This window comes from Pezoporus wallicus, unplaced genomic scaffold (genome assembly GCF_028554395.1).
Source record: "Pezoporus wallicus isolate ANWC-B61680 ecotype Strahan unplaced genomic scaffold, APGP_CSIRO_Pwel_v1 contig_1181, whole genome shotgun sequence".
NCBI lineage: Eukaryota > Metazoa > Chordata > Aves > Psittaciformes > Psittacidae > Pezoporus > Pezoporus wallicus.
Window position 1 is genome coordinate 3,835,385 of NW_026641428.1, and position 14,392 is coordinate 3,849,776.

General features: G+C 38.2%; 1 protein-coding gene across 5 annotated transcripts in view; it reads left to right on the forward strand.

Moving 5' to 3' along the window:
* CERS6 (ceramide synthase 6) overlaps positions 1-3,178 on the forward strand; it is a 120,391-nt gene extending 117,213 nt beyond the window's left edge. For all 5 annotated transcript variants that reach the window (XM_057423794.1, XM_057423795.1, XM_057423798.1 and 2 more), the window contains one exon: positions 1,740-3,178. In XM_057423794.1, coding sequence (XP_057279777.1) covers positions 1,740-1,901 — 162 coding nt within the window. In that variant the 3' untranslated portion in view covers positions 1,902-3,178. The remainder of the gene's footprint in view (positions 1-1,739) is intronic.
* The last annotated feature ends 11,214 nt before the right edge of the window (positions 3,179-14,392 follow it).

Below are 14,392 nucleotides of genomic sequence, written 5' to 3' on the forward strand. Positions count from 1 at the left end.
ATCTAGTTTCATATTATCAGAATTTCAGACTTGCTAGACATTGACATTAAAAACTACTTGTTAGGAGAGATACGGAACTGTGTGTTTCTTTTTTCTCTGTTCCCAAGCAGAACAGTCACTCAGGTGTTACAATATTGCAGGGATACATTGGGAACCCCAAAGCAAATGGCTGTTTCTGAGGTGAGAGCTGGAGAGCAGAATTGTCATGAGGGCTTTCAGGAGTAGAGGAGGATTACTGTAAGAAAAAAATACGTGCAGTGGCCCTGTTCTTTAAGAGGTTTTATTTCTTTGGGAAAAAGACTTGCTGTGTGTTTTGCCCCCTTATGTCCATTTGCTAAAGTCAGTTGTAATTGCCCGATGGGGCAACTGGCACAGCATGGATGTGAACAAATTCTGAACAAATTAGAAGCTCAGCTATACAAATGGGTAGAAGCAGGCATGGATAGCTGCATCTTTAATGCTGCATGTAGCTTAGACTTTAGGCCTCTTTCCATTGATGTTGGTTTTTTTTACTTCATCTGATGCACTCTTAACAGGTTTTTCATGATCAGGCTGGGTGAAGATCTGGGTAATGGTACCTGACTCCACAGCTGACCCTACTTTGAGCAGGATGCTGGGCACAGACTTTCTGAGGTCTCTTCTGACCTGAGTTATCCTATAATCTTATAGGTTGGCAGTGCTACTGTTACCTCCCTAGGGAAAACATCGCATTAAAAAAAGGGCAGGCAAGGGGCAGGGCCTTTTGTTTGCAGGATTTTATTTTCTGTTGCCCCGTTAGCTCTCTTTAACTTGACTGTTGTTGGCTCCCTCATGTTTTTGCTTGTTTTGGGTGCATCTGACTGAATGGGTTGAAGCAAAGTCACCTCAGGGATTCAAAAGGGACTCATCTCTCAACCTGAGTGAACTTCCTCTGTGACCTTCAAAGAGCTCGACAAAGTTGGATAGTGGACTCAACCTAAGGAATAGCATTCATCTAGTAAATGGGTATAAACTGGCAGGAAAGAAGTCAGCTGGAAAGTAGCAGGAAATCCCTAGCAATTAAGGTCAGTCTGTTTCTGAAACAGTTTTCCAGTCACATGATGAGGCAGTCAGTTACACTGCTCAAGTATGTTTGTGGTTCCTGTGATAGGGACTGAAGTGGACTATGTCCATGGTTTCCAAGTCCCCTTCTCACCACTTGCCTGAAGTTGCAGACTGCAGTTACCTGGTGCGGTGAGTTATGTTTCAACCAGTACTCCCGTCTCCTACTGCCACTTGTAGCACTGTTCCCTGGAGCCATGTGGCCTCTAGAGAATGAGTTGGGAGGTGACAGGGAGGAAGTTGAGTTTAATATTTCTTATTACCAGGTCAAAAAGAAGCACCCCAGAGAAAGAACAAGAAATAAAGTTGTAATAGAAGGGCAGAGAGACAAGGGCTGGATTGAACTTGGGAGCTTGGATTGTTGGTTACTTCAGCTTGTTCAAAAGCCTTTGCCTTGAGCGCTGTGTCCTCACCAGGACATACTACCTTCAGTGCACCAGTGCAAAGTTCTCCCTCTGCCTTTGCATATAGCATATGTGTGTGCAGGCATCTGTGTTTGACGTGAGTCCAGCCAGGCAAAGGCAGAGAAGTGCATCAAAGATGAGATGATTGCCTTCAAAGCTCAAATTGAAAAATGTTTGAATTCCCAGATTCTCTTGAAAAGAAAGCTCAGTTTCCTTACAATGACCTACTGCTTGCTTCTTTGACAAATTCTGCAGGTAGCAAAGGATGACCGAAGTGACATTGAGTCAAGCTCAGATGAGGAAGAAACAGTACCTCGTTCAAAGACCCCACACAGTGCTATCTCCACTAATGGGACCAGCGGTGCCAACGGGACAAACGGGTATCTCACTGGTGGCACTTGCTCAGAGGAGCATTAATCCTTGAGTTCAATCATGAGACACGAACAGAAAGAACTGTTTGCTACTGGAAGTAAATTATAAGTTGTGAATGCGGTTTCTTCATATATCTCAGCGTCAGAAAAAATTAGGAGTATCAAAGCCTTCTGGTAGCGCACTGCCATATTTCCTGTTTGTGAATGAAGACAACACGCCATTCTGTATACGTAGGCATGCTGTATGTGTATGTAACTGACACAATGGGAGCAGTATTTTCACTTGTACTGTCTTTGAAATATTATTTATTTTGTATTCTTTTGGGAACTTCTGGACAAAAGGGAATATCCATTCTCAAACTTTATCTCTTGGGATTCTCAGTAGTGAAGAGCATTACGCTCAGATCTCTTCTGTCCATTCCTGTTGCTTTTGCCAAGTCTGCTATAAGTAATAGTTGCTTGATTTGTTACTTACAGTAAGATAGAAGATAGCTTTATATATTCTAGATCTGCTTCAGATATTTTTGCTATATTTGTGTTTAAAAGTGCTGGTATTGAAATTGCCTATCAAATCACAGTGGCCATTCCTCCAACATAAAGTTTTTGAACACTGGATTGATATATTAAATAGTAGGTAATGTGGTCAATTAGCAATTTGGGGAAAAAAAACTGTGGTAATTGTAGGATATTATTTTAGCATAATTTAAAATTCAGTTTGGTGGTTAATTGCATTAGAAGTAGACTTGATTTGTCGTGCAAATGCCCAAAAGCATTGATGTCAACAGTTAGGATAAACTCATTCTCACTTTCTTCTTTTTTTCTTTTTTTTTTTCCTCTTACATTTTTTGACCTCTGCAGATATTAGTGTCTTTTTGCAGAGATTCCATGTTGAAAGTTGTTTGTTCAAGTGCACCATTGTGAATCCAGACCTCACTCCTATAACTGTTCTTGCATGTTCAGATGGATGAGAGCAGGGGTATAATGGAAAAAACAGCAGATGACAGGTTCATTGCTTCCTTGGACACAGTACGGTCTAGGTATTGTTCTTATAATTACATCACTTTCTTGGTAGGGTAACGAGAGAGAAGGCAGAATGTCATACATTACTAGAAGTAGTGTATTCTAAATTCATGGAAATTTGAGCAAAATTCACTTAACGTAAATCACAGCAAACTTTGAACACTCAGCAGAATTTCATCACGTCTACGAATAAAATAAGGGTGTTTGTAAAATAATTTTGCACTCCTTTTTCATCCAAGATCTAAAAACTGTGTCCCAAAGAAGACAAACTAGGACCCAAAATAAACATCTTTTTAAACATTATGTACACACTTCTTCCAGTCTCTAGATCAAAGTTTGATGTAGGATGCTAATCTTGCCAGGACACTTTTCTGGGATTTGTGTCAACAGTGCCAAAAGTAGGTGAGGTTCTTGGGTAACAGACTCTATGCAACCTACTGTTCAACAGTATTGTGTATGTGCACACAGAACCAATGTGCTTACAGACCAAAGACTGTATATATATATAAAAAAAAAATTAAAAAAAAAGTAAAAAAATGTAACATTAATGTGTAATAATGTGTCTTCTATATACAAAGGGATTGGAGTGCTGTGTTCAGCTGGAAATCTGACAGGATATCTTTCTGATTCCTTCCACCTATGCAAATAGCAAAATGCAGATGGTTTCTGATGCCATAAACCACGTTTGAAGGCTCTATTTTATACAACTCCATTGAAGAAAGTTGTGTTGCCACTTCTTGCTTTTGAAAAACTGAGATTTGTCACTCTTGAAAATTACTGAAACCTCTATTATCCATAGAGACCTTGTGTGTTACCAAAAAATGTGCTAAAAGTAAGGGCAGAATGGCATGAATGAAAAATGTACCTCCACTTAGGTGGAGATAAAGATAAAAAACCTGAGAAATTGTAAACCATGGAAGAAGAGCTGTCCAGATTTACTTCCTACAGAGCATCTTTTGAAAAAGCCAGGTAAACTTGAAATTCAGCAATTGCATAGCTTATATGAGTATATCTGATTGAGCAAGGGAGTCTTACTCAAATCTTCTCCCCCAAAAGTTTCTCTGCCTCTGTTTTTTCTCATCTATCTCCTGGGCCTCTGATTTCTTACAGTTATCTGCAGGGCAGGTTATACATGTGAAAATACACTGATTGTCATGGAAAGTATTTGAAGTGGCAGTTGTTTAGTAATTGTCAAGATGATACCAAGATTTTAAACCAAAACCATCCTGGGATATTAGTGAATGAAAATAATAATTTCTGAAATATGACCTGCTAAGAGGGTAATTGAGAATAGCAGTTTAAACACACCTCTTTCATGGTGTTGATTACTACTTCCACTGGACCATTTCCCTTCTTCAAAGCTGGTTACAAAAATGGCATTCTGGCAAATATTTTGTCTTACATGGGGATAGAATATTGTTCTGAAGTATCAACTTAGACAACATACAATACATAGTACTACCATGTTGTTTATACGAGGGTAGAGAGCAGTTCCCAACTACAGTCTGTGTGCAAGAGGCAGGAGACCTTTGGTCCTTCTTGGTCCTCCCCAGCTGTGCTCTATAGTGTTGATTCAGATGTGCAGTCAAAGCTACAACCCTTGAGATGATTTACCGTTGCTGGGTACATATGCTGTTAGTGTGTCCTCGCTGTTACATAGTGCAACTTGAACTGAAACTCTTTACTTGAGGTTTAAATTCAGTTGCATTTATGATGCACTAAAGGATGTATACAGTTGCCACGGTTCAGCTGAATCCCAGTGACTTATCTCCTATAAACCTGGCTTTTCGGAGTCCATTCTTAGCAGCCTAGAATAAACTTAATTACAGGTATGTCTGGAAAATAGGTGAGATGGGAGATTCAAACACATTTGGGGAAATGGGATGAGAGTGAGGAAGCACTGAGAGCTTCACTAAACTTTCAAGCTGCAGGGGTTTTTATGAATATTAAAAATCACACCTTTTTTTTTTTTTCCCAGTGGGAAGGACCAAGTGTTTTAGTGATCATAAGTGGCAGTGTGTTTCAAGTCATTATTTTAACCAATAGATGTCAAAACTTCGGTATCATCTTCCAATCTGCAGAGAGAATGTCATGCAACTGTTTCCTTTTTCAGTTGAATTTGCTTCTTTGCAAGGTGCTTTTGAAGGCCATCAAGTATTTAGAGGATAATTACATATATTCCAGGCAATTGATTGAAATTACTGTGATGGTTCATGTTAAGTGCAAGATCTTAAAAGGTTCTGTGTATTTGTACCTTTTGTAGAATTGTCATTTTAGTCATTTTAGAAATGAGGGGGTTTATTCTATAACCTATTTGTCTTCAACTTCTATGCTCCCTTTTTATAGTCCAGTACATGACACAGTGGTTGAGATGTTGAAGTAGAAAAAGTAAGACATGATATGTAAAGTTTATTAGTAAATAGTAAGAATTTGTCAATTCTCCCTAACCAGCCCAGAATAAAGTAAGATTCAAGTCTCCCTTTGTTTAGCATTTCCCATATTGGAATATTTTGTATCTCCCCCCCAAAAAAAAAGGAAAGTGATGTTTTGGTGGTTTGGGGTTTGTTTTGGATTTTGTTGTTGTTGTTGTTGTTTTGGTTTTCAGAAAAAGCTAAAAACAAACATTGCAGAAAATGGTAGGAATATGTGATCAAACAACAAGGGTGGACATTGGAGTCTTTTGGATCTTGATCAATGTTAAATAGTGCTAGTTCTAAAATACCAAAGTGTCCTGTGCTCTTTCCTTGTTGCTGTTTTGTAGTTTTTTCTGTGTGTTATTTAATTATTCCGGCAGAATTGGAACAGGTGTAACAGCTTCACATGCTTCTGTCTCAGCCTCTGACCAATCTGTGCAACCATCAATGCCAAATCCTTTCTCTGAGGTGCAAGTAGGTGCACTAAAGCTTTGCTTACTGTGAAGTGATTCTTGTCTTAAATCAGTTTCAGGTGAAAATCATTTTCTGGTTCTGAACAGGACACAAGGGCGAAAGCTGTTACCCTGCAGTAAATGTCAGTGATGATCATCACTGGTAGATTTAGACACCGTGTGTGTTTTATACAGGGTATTCTAGTAGGAAGCCTAATGCCTGTTTCATTCATCTTCTCATTACTGCAGCCTTCTGTATTCTCAGAGAAATGCGGGCTGCCACTATTTTCTATAGTTGATGCTTTGTTATTTTTTAATCTCTTTGCTACAGTTCTTTTTTGTATGTCTCTTGTTGTCTACTTGTTGTGACATTTGTGCGAGAGGAGCTATCAAATACTTTTTACCCTTCCTGTAATGCAGACCCTGTTAGGCCTAAGTGCACTGTTCTGCAAACTACAGTTGCCTTTAAACCATAGATCAAAACCAGTTTGTATTACTTGTTTTGACTGGTTTTGTTTTGGAACAGGGACCTAATGTGAACTTCAGTAAGACAACCTTATTCATTTTTTTCTTTTCTTTTAAAAAAGCACTTACAGAGGTTTGGAAAAGAGGTGTAGGTGTATGACCTTCAAATTGTAAAGATTTCTGATTGTAGTTGCAATGAAAACACAGAGTTTGTGTCTGTAAAGAACTCTCAGTCTTTGAAATTGCTTTTAAAAAAAAACAAAACTGGAGGAAAAACTATGAAATTATGTTTTGGAGCTGTGTCAATGACTACACATGTCAGGCAAAAGATAAAAATTATTGTCTTACATGACCTAAAATGATCTGTGAAATGAAACACATTTTCTGGCTTCTGTTGAGCTTCAGCTTCTTGCAGTCCTGGGGTTTAACTTTTATACATGAGCTCTCATACCATACTGTGCATGTTGACTGCCTGTTGCAAGTCAGGGTGAGGCAGATGACACTATTTCACCTGTGTTTTCATGACAATCCTGTGCTTGAGCAACTCTTTCAGAAATGCAGTGAATAGGAATTCAACTGTCCCAGACACAGTGATGTGCTAGCTAGAAGTCCTTTCATGTGTAGCTGTTGTGTAGAACTTTGGGAGTTATTTTGTGTTTAACTCGGTTTGGTTTGGTTTGGTTTTTTTAAATATGGAAAATAATGATTCCTCATGAAATCTCTGGAACCAATCAGTATTGTGGGCTATTTTTATTTGGAGACACTTTCATAATAAACTTAAGTATTAGGAATGTAGTGTCAGTTTTCTTATTTCTGTGAAATTCAAACAATGTTTTCCTTGGCTTTAGCTCAAAGATTGTTATCCACATTGCAGACTCCACCACTTTTGGAGCAGATCCACATATGTCTGAGTTAGTCACTGCAGTATTTTGTGTTATTTCTTATATAAAACTGTAACAGTAGGTGTTACAGAGTGGTCAGAGTTTCTTAAAAGTAAATGTTCATTTAGATGTTTCTGGCTAAACTGTCCATCTGCAAAGCAGCACCTATTAACCACTTCTGGAAGCGAGAGAAGAGGGCCACTCTTATGTAGTGGTTCTCCTAAGGAAAAGCTGCAGCTTTTGATTTTGCCAAGAGAAGCTGCATCTTTCAGACTGCTTCTATTAGAGTAGACCAAATCTGCTTGCTTAATTATGATAGGATTCTATGTTTTTTCATTACTATGAAAAGGAATACAGGTTTTGCTTTGTATTTTTTTTAAACAAGGAGTTATCCATGTGTAGCAATGCACTGAGCTGGAGTTGCTTTCATACACTTGCCAAAGTAAAGCCTACAAAATACGATTGTCAGTCGAGCTCTGATGCAGCATTCAAAGATGATGAAGAAAGCACTTAGAAATGGAATGCATTAAAACATTCCTGCAGCTTCAGCAGAAAATAGATGCAACAGTTCTCATAAAGCAAATACTGATAATGTAAGAATCTCCACTCACCAGCTGAAGTTTTGTTCTGAAGAGAAGTAAACCTGGGAAGTTGCATTGTGTTTAAAAAACTAATTACTGTAGTTATGAATATGTCTCAATGATAATATATATAGAGAAGCTTGTAGTGCATTTAATACGGCATTTAAATTCTGTATTGAAGAGATTTATTATGAGATTTAATTATGTGGTGTCTTTTGCTTTCTATTCCGCATATACCCCTCAACTTACATACCACAGGGAGAGCCACTTTGTACAGAAGATGGCTTGAGATAATGTGAAAAAGAGCGAGAATTTTTTGATGTACTGCCTTTAAGTCTGTTAAGGTCCCTCTGTACAAGAAACACAGTGGTTCTTAGAAGATGATGACAGGTGGTCTGTGCTGCTTTAGAAGAGCTAAAAGGTGATGGCACAGTCTACTGTGATACAGAAGGTGAGTGGAAGGAATCCAAATGTTTTAACTGTGCCAGATGGGCAAATTGCCACATGGCACGGTAGCTCCTCATGCTGTGATGAACAGAGGCTGGGATTGTGTAGGAGGGATTCTCATTCCATACTGTTAGTCCTGGCTCTGCTAGTGTGGGTGGAGGGTTGCTGTTTCCATAATTGCTGCTGTGGCTTTTGGTCATCTTTGTGCCCCCTTCTGCAGGATGCTCGTCCTGTCCCTTGACAGATTTTACACTGCCTGCCTTTGTCATTGGCTTACCTTCTTCAGTGGATTTCACAGAGCAGGATGCCAGTTTGTGCTCAGGTATAGAAGAGTGCAGGGTGGTTGTCATATGGTTGTCGTAAACCCACAGAGTTCTCATGCTGGGGAATTTTAGAATGTGAACACAGAAAGTATGGGTGATGCTGAATGTACTTCGGTATGTGGAATAGGTGTGAAGCTGGAATGCACACTAGGCAAACATGCCATGTCTAGACTTCTGACCAGTTGCTGCCCTTCCTCATAGGCTATAAAATCCAGAGATTACAGGTCTGTGAAAAGTGAATTCCAATAATCCAAAACCTATCTGTGAAAAGCAAGTTGATAAAATGAAAACTATTCATTAACTAGCTAGAATAATGGTGTACTTAAAGTGTGTGCCATGCCAGGCTCATCTCTGCAGAGCTTTCCCAGTATGAGACAACAGTGCCCACAGGAGGCTCTCTGTTGCGGGGAGCAAGGATAAGGCTCACGCACCTTCCAGCTAGTAGTTTAGAAGGCAGCTTTATCACTATAGGATAAAATACACTTAAGGAAGGTGTTTTATACCAGTCTTCAGCCCCGAGTCTGCAAAACCATTGATGATGCTTGTAGAGGGATTGCCTGAATGCAGAGTTGTGTGCAACACTGAGGTGTTTGTAAGGTTCTGACTTTCAAATACAATTGTTTAGATGTGACACAGCACCATCAGCTTTTAGTCACTTGAAAGTGCAATATAAAATTAGATATTGCAGCATAGTTGATTCTTGTAGTTTTACCTGCAAGAGTAGCATGATCAACTTACAATGTTAGTTTTATAGTTCACTAATTAGATGAAAAGATAATGTACTTTTTAATGCTGCTTGCTGGTAACATATATTCCCAAATTAATACCCTTTCCTAAACATCTGAAAAACAGCACTGTACTTCCGATCAAAGTGTAGAAAATACTACACAGGTTATTTTTCACACCTTCCAAAATGGGACTGAGCAAGGCTCCTGTACAACTGCATGGCAGTAGCATTTTTTGCTATATTTAGGCAACTTTATGCAATGTCCCCACATCAAAAAATCATTCTGAATTTCAAAGATGGAATGTGAACCTTCTGTAAATAAAATTGCATCCGCTCCCTCCTGCATTAACCTAACTAGCAGCTTTCTGTCCTGTGTCTGAGCTTCTTTTAAAGATAACCTCCCCTTTTATCTCCCAGTAATAGTGATTTTAATTACTGTTGCTCTCCTAAAGTAACCTTGAAAGAGCTGCTTTTTACCAAAAAGGCTTGCTATTTTACAGTTAAATTTGTGTGGTCTCTCATCTAATTTTAACTTAAACTTAATTCAGCCATAGTAGATGTTAGTGTAGATGTTAGATGTTAGTATCTCATTTTTATATGCAGTTTCTCACTGAACAATCTCTGTGGTGAGATGAGTGCCCATAGCTGTTACTTTATGGGACAACCTAATCCATATGCTAGCTCCAGAAAAGGATTTGCACATTAGTAGTCTAAATTGCTTAAAGGTCCAAAGTTTGGTCCTTCAGCCGTGTTGAGGAAGTGATGACCCGAGTTGCGGTACCCCCCGGACCGGCTGGATGGAAAAAGGAGCCAGGACTGCTGTCCAGACTAGAAGAAGCTTCCACCGAACAAAGAGCATGAGAATCATTGATACTTCTCATAGTTAAGCTATGATGGTCTTCGTTACTCTAACAACCAGTCCAAGTATCCAGCACAGACAAAGCTATTTTGCATGGCAGAATTCTTATATAAGAACTCATCTGTAAGATTTGACAGGTAGCTACTATAAAATGCAAACTACATGATTCAGGAGAGGAAAAATGGATTGCTAGCAATGACATCAGCGGCCACCAGGATAGGATTAACGCATGATCAAAAGCAAGATTGGATGCAAAATTTTAATGTTTATTCTGCACCAACCGATACAGTTGAGAGATGATAGTTGAGAGAAACTTCAGCAAGAGCAGCTGAGGAAAGCAAACCAGCTTTCTCATGTAAATTGCATGAGAAATTGCATTGGCTGCAAATTTGGTATTTTGATTCATTGCGATGCCATTAGCAGAGTACTTACTTAGTAAAAGTGGTCCCTACTGTAATACAGTCCCAAGCAGACTTTTCAGAATTATGGGTGATCCTTAGAGAAGTCTGGAGCCTAAAATGACAGGTAATTGCTGCAGAATTACAGTTGATAGCATTGAGGATTGCATATCAGAAGAGGTATTCCCCCTTTCCTTCAGAAACATGATTTTATCAGATGACTTGTCTGCCTTTGCACTGAGTAAAGGAAAATGCAGGCTAGTAAGTCATGCGGATACTGAAGACTAATGTTAAAGGAATACAATTACCAATTTGATGCATTATTTTTCCATTAATGGGGCTGTGTCAGGCACGGAGTTAGACAAGCAAGTTTATCTCGTTAGCTTCATTTGGAAAGTTAAGTATTAGTTACTTGCATGGGTTTTTTTTAATCTAGCAGGTAAACATGTACCTGAAAGTATTGTGCTTTAACTTAGACAATATATCTGCCACCCCTGAGGTCACCACTGTTACCACTTCTACCTGCTTAGCCAAAAAGTTAACACATGCAGTCTGCTCTTAAATACCTGGAATCCTTTATGATAGATGCCATCAGTGTAACATAAGTGTAGCATGCTTTTAACCCAAAACAATAATGATGTATAGCAGGTGTTCATTCAACAGTACTATTTCTCTGTCAAGCCAGTTAGTCCAGCTGGAGCTGTGGTGGGGAGTGAAGAACTGAGCCCATGATCCAGTAGCCAGTGCAAAAGAATCCATTGAGGCAACTCAATCAATGTTTCCATGTAGAGAATTGTCCATTTAACAGTCACAAATGAGGTATGTCAATAGCAGTTAGCATTGTTCAACATGCTGTGACTGAAGAGGAAGGAAATCAAATTAATTGTATCTTCTTTCAGTTCATCGTTTCAGTGCATAGCCACCTTAATATATACATAAGGTCATACAAAAACCTACTACACATTTGCATTGGTTGGAACTAGTTGATCTTTAAGGTCTCTTCCGACTGTTCTATGATTAAATACTATTTTTAGTGTAGTCTGTCAGTTTCCCTCACAACTTCTGAACCTGTTGCTCAGTAAGCCCAGATTTGAAAAAGAGATTGTGTTGGAGCTATCAATCACTGTTCTTATAGTCTACTACAAATCATCATCCAGGTAAAAGAAGCACAAATCAATGCTCCATACTGGAAGCAGTGTAGGCTTTAGCAGCAGCCAAGCAGAGACTAAACTAGCATAACTCAGGAGTGGCACTGTCTCTCATCCATGAGGGAGACTGTAAAGAAGAGCTGGGATATTGCAGTGAAGAGAATGGAACCATAGAAGGACAAAACCACAGATCTATAGGAACTCAGGCTTTATTGCCTCTGCTTCTGGTGGAACAACTTGTTTCTAAACTCAAGATTCAAAGGGTTCTTTGTGTATAATTGTTAGTGATGCAGGACAGTAAAGGATGAAAAGATGGACTCTCACTGTTTAGCAAGGAGTTATTACCCTCAGTCCTTCAGGCATACAATCCTGTTTCAGCAGTAAAACCTGATGTAAGTGGATTACAACTATGGCTTTCAAAAAAGGTAAGAGTACTACCATAATTATTTAGTATTGTTTATTCATATTGTTAAAAAATGCACCGTAATCTCTCTGTGGGACATGTGATTTATGTGTGCATGTGTTTGTTGTACTGGGTTCAGCAGGGCTTTTAAAAAGTTATAAATCACTCACAAATGAGTTCACAGTGGTTTCAGTGTTGCAATGACAGGACTAATTTAGACAATTTCAAGGTATTGACTAAATTCACAGTTTATTGAAGCATTAAAGAAGACTGTAACAGCACAATTGGAATATGACAGAAGCACAGCATAAGTTCCATGTCTTTCGTAATTTTCACCAGTGTAGCCAATACTTGTTTACTTGCTTTTCAAAATACATCTAGCAACATCCAACAGCATTTAGGAAAAATGTCAACAAACTCAGCCACCTCCACTCTTGGTTGAGTAGGCATGTAATAACTGTTTGGCTAGCCATAAGGACTCCCACTAGTATACAAACAGCAATTGTGATTAAATTCACTTAGTACATATATTATTAATGTTATTTCAGAATGTACTGCCAGTATTTAGTAATTCATATTTTAATTTTTTACATTATGTTTCGAGACAAATTTGCTGAAGTGCTGAGCACCAGTAAGTACAGCAGTTTTATGTATGGGCAGCATTAGCTGATGGCTCACACATTTCAAGCTTGACTTAAGTACAGATCAGCAGTTTGAAAGGGAGAGCAAGGTTCAATGGATAAACTGATTTATGAAAAAAAAAAAAAGCCTTTACTGACCTTCACTAAAATCTATGACTGCCTTAAAATAAACTTTATCCTGCTGCTAGAGCACTACCACCAGTTGGAGGGGGCTGGCTGATGGTGTGTCATGGTCCCTAAGCTGCATATTTCTTTTTTGTGCAAGAGCTTTCCCATATGCTCTTTAGGGCGTTACAGTTGGTATTTGTTTGCTAATCAGTACTCTAGGGGTCCCAATAACTGTATCTATCTATCTGTATAGCTGCATCTATAAGCAAACATAAGCAGGTTTACTATTCAAATTCCAAAAGAAGCTGTATACGTTTAAACTACACACAATAAACATTTCAAACTTTATTTCTTGCCTTTGGCATATGCACAGAAAAAGTTGCAGCCAGGCACACTATCTTTTCTAGCAAATACTTCCTAGGAATGTAAATTCCAGTGCAGTGGTTGTCAGATATTTTATGTTCTGTACATAGCAGTCTTAGCACAGTAATTTTGTTAGAAATCAAACAAAGACTCATGCCTGGGATGAACAAGAAAACAAAATGGCAGTAAGCCTGAGCATTTGTATTTGTTATTCAGGGTGTGTTTCAATATTTTAAGGGTTATTTTAATTTAAAAACTGTTAGAATTTAAATACTTTTTTACAGGGTCTTCTATGTGTTGGATATTTTTAACTCTTTACATCATTAGTTTTCAAGTTAAGTGGTCTTCTACTTCACTAGAATTTTCAGTACTGAATTTAGTAAGATTTTATTTGAACTGCTGTATTATCAATTTAAGAGTTTTCTTTCATATTGCAGTTATCTATTTAACTATTCTGTGGAAAGGAAAAGGCTATAAAAAGAAAATAGAAAAATAGTTCTAATCAAAGCTGAGTACTATGGCAGTAATACTCTTCTTCGTAAGCTGCAAGAAGCATGGATCTATTTGTAACTACTATATTTTATACTTCAGGTTTTGCCTTAAGATTTGCGATGACAATAAATAAGGCTGTCACTGCAACATGCTTTATGTAGTAAAGGAAAATGAATAGTCTACTCTAAAACATGCTAAGGCTGGTAATCTTATGAGTGTTACTTTGCCACTGCAGTTGAAGTTTAAGACTAGCTCTTCTGCCCAGCTAGGTGTTTTTTTCAAGAATAGCATGTACATCAAATGGTTTTGTTACTAAAACACAAACAGGCACCCAGACAGGAACAGACAGTAAAATATATAGTTTGACAGACAAAAAAATAAAAATCATGATTTACATACATGAAAATGAGCCATAACACTGGCAAGTACAAGATAGTAAAATTTAAGTTAGTTACCTATGACACAGGTAACTGCACTAATGGCTGAGCTCCACTGCATCATTTTGGTAGGTTTCAGGCCTATTCCAGACACATACAAACCTGAAAGATGCTTTTATGCACATATTACAGAAAATACTTTTTAATGTCTTCCTGGGTTAGCTAAAAAGAGATCATTACATCATTATTTGCTGCTGGATCAAAACATACATGACTGGAGCCATTCAGTTAAGCAAATAACTATACTGTTATTTGAAGAATGATCCAACATGTCTCTCCATAATAGTGGACTAAAATACCATTTTCATTATTTTTTTATTGAGAAATTAGACACAAGTAATTATATACTTCCACAATAGAGGAAGACTGCTGTACATC